This window comes from Porites lutea, chromosome 1 (assembly GCF_958299795.1).
Source record: "Porites lutea chromosome 1, jaPorLute2.1, whole genome shotgun sequence".
In the NCBI taxonomy this organism is placed as follows: Eukaryota; Metazoa; Cnidaria; class Anthozoa; order Scleractinia; family Poritidae; genus Porites; species Porites lutea.
In genome coordinates, this window is record NC_133201.1 from 34,106,560 (window position 1) to 34,116,274 (window position 9,715).

Here is a 9,715-nt window from a genome sequence, read left to right on the forward strand (position 1 = left end):
AGGTTAAGCTTTTCAGTGTTGAGCTTAACACCTTGCTCTTTGCAACGCTCTAGGAAGCTGATAAGGGCTCTATCATGGTCGCTGTTAGCCTCTGCAACAGTGTTCCCGCAGCCAATCACGATAAAGTGGTCAGCTACGACTTCAATTCCTGACAAGCCTTCGATCAGTAGGTGCATTCTCCGCTGGAAAACTTCCGGAGCTGAACTAATACCGAAAGGCAGGCGTTTCCAACGGTAACGACCAAACGGAGTGTGGAACGTGGTTAGGTACGATGATTCGTCATCCAAGGCCACGTGCCAGAAACCATTTAGCGCGTCAAGTTTTGTGAAAACTTTGGCGCCGTGTAGTCTTGTGGCAACGCCTTCGATTGTTGGAAGAGGGTAGTGCTCACGTTGTACGGCACGGTTGAGGTCCTTTGGGTCTAGGCATATGCGAAGTTTACCGTTTTTCTTGGGTACGGTTACCATAGAGCTTATCCAAGCTGTGGGGGAAGTCACAGGTGCGATAACTTCCTGTTTAACAAGGTCTCCTAGGGCTTCTTTAACTTTAGCTCTGAGTGCCACCGGAACGCGTCGAGGTGCATGTTGCACAGGGTCTACGGTGTTATCCAGTCTGATGTGGTGTTCACCAGCCAGTTTGCCTACGCCGTCACCGAAAACATCGGGATATTTCTCGATCAATGCTTCTCTCGTGATAGGTACGTGCGTGACTTTCTCCATAGTTGTCCGTTCGAGCGAGTAAACCGGAGCACTTCCTGTTGGTGGTTTGTTTAGTTCGTCATTGTCTGTGTATTTAATTATCTTCATACCCACGCAAGCTTTTCTCCCAAGGAGCGGGCGGATCGTGTTGCTGTCAACAAGTTTGCAATCCAATTTACACTTGAGTTCGTCACGCCATACGGTGATGCGCACTTGACCCACAACTGACAGTTTTGAGCCTCCGTAGGCCGCAAGTTGAGTATTCAAAGGTGTCACGCGTTCAAGACGGTAATCCTTTGTCGCTTTCTTGTAAAGGTTCAGCGGGATTACGTTGCATTGTGCCCCTGTGTCTGGTTGAAAACGCAGGTAATGGCCTGACTCCAATTTGAGGGTCACAAGTTGGGAATCATCTAGATCAACGGCAGAGATCATCTCGGCGTAAAATACTTCCGATTCGCTGTTATCGCTGTCGACGGTTCTGACAGGTATATCCTTGTTATCACTCTTGGGATCTCTTTTCTTACTGCGACATTTAGACGCGAAATGTGAGACTTTGCCGCATTTCAAGCATGTCTTGCCATAAGCCGGGCATCGTTCTCTCTTTGTTTGGTCATGCAAAGTGCCGCATCTCCCACATTCTTTAGTTGCGTGTTTGTCGCCGTGACGTTTTCGTCTCCATGGGACTTCAGGCTTCTTGCTTTGACTTGTGACTGCATTTATTTGTCCTGAAGGTTGCTCGACAAGCTTCATTTGAGCTATCGTACTCTCCGAGGCTCTGCAGATTTCGTCTGTTTGTCTAGCGTTAACTTAGTCTCTCTTAAGAGTCTCTCCCTTAGCTTGTTGTCTCGAACACCAAACAGAAGGCGGTCACGAAGGATTTCATCAGGCGTGATTGTTTCAAAACTACAGCCCTCGGCTAACTTTCGTAGAGAGGTACGATACTGATCGTAGGTTTCTCCTGGCTCTTGAACTCGGCGGTTAAACTTGTATCTCTCGAAAGGAATATTTTTGCGTGGTTCGCAATAATCCCCGAACTTCTTCAACACAGGCTTAATTTTCTTATCGTCGCCGTCTTCTGCCCAATCGTTAAAGGTAGAATACACCCCTCTTGCTTCTTCGCCAATCACTGTTAGTAGTGTGGCCACTTGAACAGGCTGACCCTTCTTGTTTAACTCTGTTGCAAGTGCGTAGTTCTCCCACGCCAGGAGGAACTTTTTTCACCTCTCTGCCACGTTGGGGTCGTGTATTTCAAGGGGTGCTGGCGGCGGTAACGAAAATCCAGAGGCCATACTCTTGTTGACTTGTAGGCGATTGGCTATGTGTCATATGTTACTACTATAGCTCTCCACTCGCTGCCACCATGTAAAGACACGCGAGTAAATATATCGTGTTTAAGCAAACGTTGTTTATTGCGGAACAGGCTTAAATGAATGAATACATGTGCTTGTGGCTAGCCAACAAATAACTAAACTATTCGGTAATATAAAACGCTAAGGCATACTATAAGTTCATTGAGTTCTTGTGGTTTCCGAGATAAGCCACATTTCGTCCCAAATATAGCTATTTTTTTAGTGTCCGAAGACGATAGCTTTACTTGTGCAGTACAGCTAGTACCATTGTAAGAGTTTTACTAAATTGACGTCTGGTCTAGTAATCGGTCGGTATGTGTCGGTTTTCTGTAAATTGCCGTTCGTAGTCTGTTGTTGTCGCGGGTGACCAAGCAGTCTAGAAATGGTATTTTACCATTTTCTTCGATCTCCTTTGTAAACTATATGCTCGAGCTCTGTCTGTTAAGGTGTTCGTGAAAATTGTCGCTTTCGTCTTTGAGTACAGGGGTAAAAGTGTACTCGTCGAACACTTCTAATGCCGGTCATAGGCTTTATTGATGTTATTATATTCACAGAAAAAAGAAACCAGCTCACATATACCACTGTTGTGTTGTATCTAACCTTTGCTTACATATTTCCATCTTTATAACTGGTAAAAAGCAAAATCTTTTTGCATGTGAAAAGGCCTTCTCTGGCAAACATGTTTGTGGCAGATCATAGGAAGCTCTGTATTGGTATCCCGCCTTTGGCAAAAGAACCGAAAGGACGTTCATGTCTTCTTGCTGTATGTGGAAAAACTAAGCGACCAAAAAAACACAGGGCTAAAACACAGTTTAAATCCAGTTTTACCCAATACCACAAAATCCTTGTTATCGATTCCTGACCGGAAGGTCACTGTCCTTTTGATCATCTGGAATGTGCTCCAGATCTTTCGACTTTATTTGCTTCTTTTCAAAATTAGATGAACCGCTTTTTTATGCTTTGGTCTGGTTTTGAGGTAGCAATGGGAGGTAAACTTAACTGGTAAACTTGTATTTTTCTCTTTAAAAACTGAACTGCGCTTCCTTGCCGAACATGATTGCCTGAGATTTGCACGTCATTTAAACTACAAGCATAAAAGTTATTAAATTATTAAATTGTATACAACACAACAAGATTAAATTATGCAATTCTTCTTATATAAACGACGTTACTTGACCGAACCATTTTTTTTTGTTTTTCATGCTTGCCTCTAGAAAAAATTCTACCAGAAAGAACTAAACGACTTTGTTACAGGTTCTAGAGCAACAAGCTTAAGCTACTTATACTGAGCGATAAAATGGACATAAATATAAATATAATTACCGTAAAATTCCGAAAATAAGCCCCTCCATGTATAAGCCCCTCCAAATATGAGCCCCTCAAATCGGTAACGCAAAAAACCCTCCGTTAAATCGCCCCTCCAAATATAAGCCCCCCGGGGGCTTGTACTTGAAAAATTGCCCTCAAACATACAGTAAAACAAAGCAAAAATGGTAGATTTATTCCCAGCTATAAGGGCTATCCGTAGATAAGCCCTCCAAAAATAAGCCCCTTAAAAAGGGCCTTTCAAAAATATAAGCCCCGGAGCTTATTTTCGGAATTTCACGATATGTTAAAAGTTGTCAAGCATATGTTTTCGACCAACCTAAGAAAATCGTGCTACATACAAATTTTTATATTAAGTAAGCAATTTTACTTTCCTTGTGCAAATCTTTCCCAGGAAGTAATACTGAATTATTTGGCGGGAAAAAGCACAAGAATAGTAGTATTTGCTTCGCCCGTCTTATGAACTAAACTGTGTTTCCTTGCAAACACGATTGTTTGGAAGTTCTTCGTCATTAAAAACGTCCACAATCACAAATTTAACTACAGCAATCAAGGCTACAATCCTACAACTTGACGGGTGTTTATGATTGGTATGTATAATGAAACATCTGATAGTTTCTGATTATAAATACGTCTTTTGACGTATTTCAGTCTTTTCTTTCTCTTCCTCCGAGTGTTCGTTTCTGTTTTACTTTTCGAAAAGGCTTAGAAATAAGAATAAAAATAGAATAGCGGTTGGACCGATTTCTACTCTATCTGAGAGATTCCAGAAAATTGTGATGAAATATCACACTTGGTTTGAGACGGACAGCCATCATTGTCATTGCAGCATTGTGCCGGCGAACCTAAAGTTATTTGTCCTCTCAAATTAATAAGTGTTTAAGGTGTTTCGAGTGCTGGGCATGTTTTATAGAACAAGACTAAACGAGTCTGTAAGTCTCAAATCTTATGTATCTCTGTTACACTTATCCCGCCACTAAGCTTAAAACCACCTGATTTCTTTTCAACGGATCAAAAACTATTAGTACAGCCTAACCTGTATGTGCGACCTCAAGAGAGGATAAAGCTCGGAGAATTAATCCCCCATATAGGCCCTTAATACCCATCGTAATCCCTCAAAAGATATTTTTAGATCTTCTCGGAGATCTGTTGTTCCCAAGAGGGTTAAGTGATAACCAATCATATGTCCTTAATTTTACCAACGTTTACAGGTGGGCGAAGTCTCACGCAATGCTTCGCAACGTTCGAAGGCGTAGACGGTGGAAGACGTAGTTTAGGTTAAAAAACTGCAGTCGTAGGAAAACGAGTCGCATGTATACGTTTTGTGGACGAATGAAACTTCAAGGAGAAAAAGTACAGTCGGCATAGAATGTAAAGCTTCAAATAATTAATAACGAAAGAACCACAGTAACTGGACATCGTGCTCTAGTCTTAGGACTCACTTGTATCAAGAAAAACAAAATGGATGGTATCAGCGCCTGAAGAATGTTCTTGGTGTAGCTTCGGTTTAGACAACAATTCGGATCTGAACATAATTCACCGTGAGAATTCAACATTCTGCAAACAGTAAGAGCGTCCAGCGTCTAGCGTCAGAACATAGCCGGAAATCATCATCACCTTTACGCGGACCAAAAGTTACACCCGGCGCATGTGGCTATTCAGATACATGTACTATGGAGAAACCAAAGAAACTCTTTATTAAAAGGTTATTTGGCCGCAAGAACAAGCTTAAGACTTTAAAGAGGTCAAAGAAAATTAGTGCTTAACAACTGCATCTAAGATCAAATTAATCACGTGTAAACCACACCGCGAACCACAAAGTAATTACTTAATGCCCCACGACCTCTCAATGTGGAGGGTGTAATTTGCCTTTTGCAGATTAGGTTTGCAGGTTAGAATTTGAAAAAAAAAGTTAAATGTCCTGAATGGGCCCCTAAAACAGGACATTCTACCGGTGATGAACTTACAACAGGTCACAGTACTCGTTCTACCTGACTTAAGTGCAGCCTTTGACACTGTTAATTATATTACACGGGGAAAGGCTCTTGATTGGTTTAAGTCTTACTTAAGGAGACGCATCAGAGCGGCCAAATTAAGATTTGCTCGGTAAAAAATTAAAATACTCCATTCACCGCATAACCTACGTGCTTAAGAGAACCAAAAAAAAAAGAAAACCGTTGTTAATTTGAAGCATACTCTAAGGCGGTCTCGTTTCACACTCCCGAGCTCATGGGTCGTGTTTAGCCTGTCAACACTATATTTCAAACTTCATTTCCTTTGTGAATCTTCTGACAATTTTCTATCTCGCGATGCCGATACCGATTAATACATGCTCTAATAATTTTTTTAAAAAAAAAACCCTCTCAAAATTGATTCTCATTTCGCATTAAGAGTGGATAAACCGTCTTTATCCTCTCTTGTATGGCATTCTTCGCAACTCCCGCACTCCCGACACGCTTTTGCACTTTCACTCCTCCACGAAGCTTCCACACGCAACGCGAGAGGAAATATTATCCGCGGGACAACCGATACGTTCTAAAAATAACTTTAGAGGGATCACGATGCCGGAGGGCCTATATGGGGGATTAATTCCCTGAGCTTTATTCTGTCGTGGCGACTACTTAACCAAAACACCAAAATTTTCCCATCCAAATCCTTTAAGTTGGATTCTTTCGTAAGCGACCGCAATCACTTTTTAGAATTAACCTTTTTAAGAGGTTGCTACCTGATACAATGGTCTTATCTTTGTATTCCCTGTATGCTCTACGTTACCCAGAATATGAGAAGAACTTTTAGAAAAAAAACATGGATTTACACATACTGTAACCTGAAATTACATGCAATAAATTCTGTCAAAAAAATTAGATGTATCCGAACTTCTCAGTCCTCTTAAGAGAGGACTCTACAGTTCGACTCTCATAACTGACCACATCCTATAAGCGACCACTTATTCTTCGCATATTTGGGGGTCACTTACGGGAGGTTCGATTGTATAGGTTAAATTAGAGTTAGTTAAAGCCCCTTGTCATTGTCAATAAATTAATACTATTAGCCATCTCGTACATGTACTTATAGTAATGTGACTTTCCTTTATGCTTTATGCTTTGTGCTACTTGCATTCGAAAACTTGGAAAAGTTGTAACCTAGAACCAATGTTGCTGTTGGAAAGAGGAAACATCGCTACTCATAACATTTAGTGGCTCAAAAGGGAGAATGATTTCAAATTCTAATGCATCCTTCTATACCTTACTTTACGTAATGCTACATAATTTCTTTTTATCCTTCTTCAAGGCGAAAGAAGACTTAGTTGAAGGTAATTTTTAAGCTCTCAGACCCGTTTATATACTTAGGGTCGGTTATTTAAACGGAATGTAACTTAGGCTTCGGTTTAGCAAATATTTGGACCTCCAGACCTCTTCCATAGTGGGTCATTTTAAGAAAGTAAGTGCTTTTCCAGTGTACACCTTATGCTTTCATGAAACTTTTCACGATAAATAGTGTTAGGATAAAAGCGTTGGGCAAACTGAAAATGGCTGAGAACGCTGTTTTGTTAAACACTAGCTATACTCCGTTAAATAACTGGCCCTAATTAGACTGTGCTTTCATAAATTACCATTGGAGGCTCATGAACACTGACTTTAGCGAGTGTAAGAAGGCCCTGTTCAGTCGTACTTACCTCGTTCTCGGTTTCTTCTTCTTGTTCATGTTCTGCATTGAGCTCCTCAAGAGCATAAATTCCCCTTGGAAGCTCATGAACACTTACTTTAGCGAGTGTAAGAAGGCCCTGTTCAATAATACTTATCTCGTCTTCTGTTTCTTCTTCTTGTTCGTGTTCTGCATTGTGCTCTTCAAGAGCATAAGTTCCTCTTGGAAGCTCATGAACACTGACTTTAGCGAGTGTAAGAAGGCCCTGTTCAATCATACTTATCTCGTTTTCTGTTTCTTCTTCTTGTTCGCCTTCTGCATTGTGCTCTTCAAGAGTAATATCAACTGCCCCACTCTCCCTTAAGGTGCTAACAATCGATGGCATCTCCATTCCACCAGTTTGTAGTTGCTGATTCAGTATGTTCCTCTCAGCTAATCCACGTATTTCTCCTTGTAGTTGATTAAGGGGCAATAGCAAGGCCAGGCAGCAGGATAATGAGCACTTTGGATTCTTGCGCCATTCTTTTACGTAGTGGTAAATATACGCCAGATACTGCACTGAAATAAATTACAAACTCTTTCACATTACAACGTGGCCTTTGTAGGTTCAACAGAGGAAAGACCTGAAGACCTGTTTTCGAACCTTTTTTCTGTAAGAATACCGCTTTTTAGTAGTCTTGTAACAAGCCGAAACACCGGTCCAGCGCTCAAGACAGCAAGTGTAGCTTAAAGGCTCGGTAACCACCTTCCTGGTTATCTCAAGAAGCCAAACAAGGTTGATGTAAAGTCAGGTTATCTTTTTATTCACCACTTTAGAAAGGAGAAGGGAACTGGAAGAGAAATGTTTTCGGCAATTTTTTCTTGGCTCCAGTCAGCTATTGGCCAATTTTTTTTCTCTGTCCTTGGTAACAGTCCCAGAAGTCTTTGCGAAAGTTAACCCGTCCCAGTTTCTCTCTCGTCTCTAAAGCGATGAGTTCCATGGGTTTTATTAAGATTTTTTTTTCTTAAAATGATTTATGAAATGTTATGGAAAAATTAAAAAATTAAAGTGGGCTCAGATTGGACCCCACACCAATGATAGTAGATAAATTTTTCAGGATTCATTTTTGTCCTCTGAAATACTTTGTGCTAGTTCGTGTTAAATAATTTAAATGACCCCAGGTGCGCGCTTGAGAGATGACGGTTTCCCTTACATGTTTTCCCTTGATTTAAGCCCCCCCCCCCCCCCCTCCTTCATGTCCTTTTTCCTTACACTTTTTTTTGATTTTCTTTCGGGATATCTCATTTCTATCGCTCATACTTAACTTCGATCATAAGTAGGGTCCGAAAAAAACCTACGTCAGTGTTTTCCGTACGTAAAAGTTCTTACTCTTGGTATATGATAATCTGGCTGTGAACGAGGAAAGAGTTACAATCTATTTGGTCGGTAATAATTTTTTCTTGATTTTAAACATAAAATGGCAATCTCCTGTAACCTCTTATTGAACAAGCTAGTTATCCCCGCACTTTCCAGTAAATCGCAGAACGTAGAGGCCTGATCTAGGAAGACCGTTCCGTCCTCTTTGATTTGGTTTTGATTGAAAGTCCAAAAAAAGAGGACTTTCATTATATCTTCTTACTCATTTAATAAACAAATAACTTTCTTGTTGTGGTTCGCTGTACACTGACTCTTGATTAAGAATCGTGAGCACTCATTTAATTATGAAGTAATCTATGTATCTTTCATTGCAAGAACTTTCACCAAGCAAATCATTGTGCCCCAGTTAAGGTATGACCCCGCCAGTAAAATGTAAGAGGATTTGTGACAGACAAATAGAATGCATGATAGTGTTAACTTACCGACAAGGAGTCCAATGACCAAGGAGTTGGCAACAATGACCAAGATATTGAACATTCGATTATCCACTATTGGGTCGACTGATGTCCCAAAACCCTCACTCGGAATTGTGCTCACGGCTCCTATTGCAAGGTTTACGAACGTAACGGCAAGTGAAGACAGCATAAGCTTGTTTTCGAATGGATCATTTATTGGCCTTTTTAGCGCGAAATATATCCCATAGAATCCTGACGAAAGCAATGCTAGCCCAATGTAACCTCTGTTCTCGCTATCCAAAAGGATCAATCCAGATGTCAAAATAACCTTTCGACATGTCTCTACCAGTTCCCAATACCAACAACGAGAGGTGTAGCTTTCGTGTAAGAATCGCAATCCCGTTTCCATGGTGCCTTGGCCTTTAAAATCATTTGTGTCGTCTGCTGTTTCTTCTTCAGCTTCCCTCGCCGCTTTCTGTCGTTTCCAAATTGCTATAAAAGCGGCAGCAGGCAGAAAAATCACATACACAATGGAACAGTATCCCACGATGACTAATCGTTTGTACCTCTCTCCTTTGCAGTCAATGTTGTAGTCGGCCTTTACATACTCCATGCAGCTTTCATCTTTTTGGTCAACGCAGATTTTGTGGCAGGTAAGAGGCAAGACTTGAACAGTTTTTAGGCAAGTGTTCAGGTAGGTCACGTAAAGAAAGAAAAACAGACTTCTCTTTACGACCCCTTTAACACGTTCTTTTTTCTTCATTTTTTCCTCTTCATTCAACATATGTCGTGTCGATGTCCAGTAGGCAAGGGCAAGGCCAGTAAGGGCGATGATGACTGCTGCAATGTTCAACCCCATAGTTGCAAGCAAACTTCCCAATGCGT

The 9,715-nt window shown here is 41.0% G+C and overlaps 1 protein-coding gene and 1 pseudogene across 1 annotated transcript; both read right to left on the minus strand.

Moving 5' to 3' along the window:
* Positions 1-1,453: 1,453 nt before the first annotated feature.
* LOC140928344 (uncharacterized) lies at positions 1,454-2,119 on the minus strand (annotated as a pseudogene).
* A 4,634-nt stretch (positions 2,120-6,753) lies between these two features.
* Positions 6,754-9,409, minus strand: LOC140937610 (uncharacterized). The gene is made up of 2 exons (XM_073387160.1): positions 8,858-9,409; positions 6,754-7,576 (listed from the first exon to the last, which is right to left on the minus strand). The coding sequence occupies exons 1-2, from the start codon at positions 9,237-9,239 to the stop codon at positions 6,963-6,965; spliced, it is 996 nt and encodes a 331-aa protein (XP_073243261.1). The 5' UTR covers positions 9,240-9,409; the 3' UTR covers positions 6,754-6,962.
* Between the last annotated feature and the right edge of the window lie 306 nt (positions 9,410-9,715).

Excerpts from the sequence above, each read along its gene's own strand:
- LOC140937610 (XM_073387160.1), bottom strand. The coding sequence starts at position 9,239 with ATGGAAACGGGATTGCGATTCTTACACGAAAGCTACACCTCTCGTTGT. Across the intron at positions 7,577-8,857 it reads GGTCATTGGACTCCTTGTCG|TGCAGTATCTGGCGTATATT; the intron begins GTAAGTTAACAC and ends AATTTATTTCAG.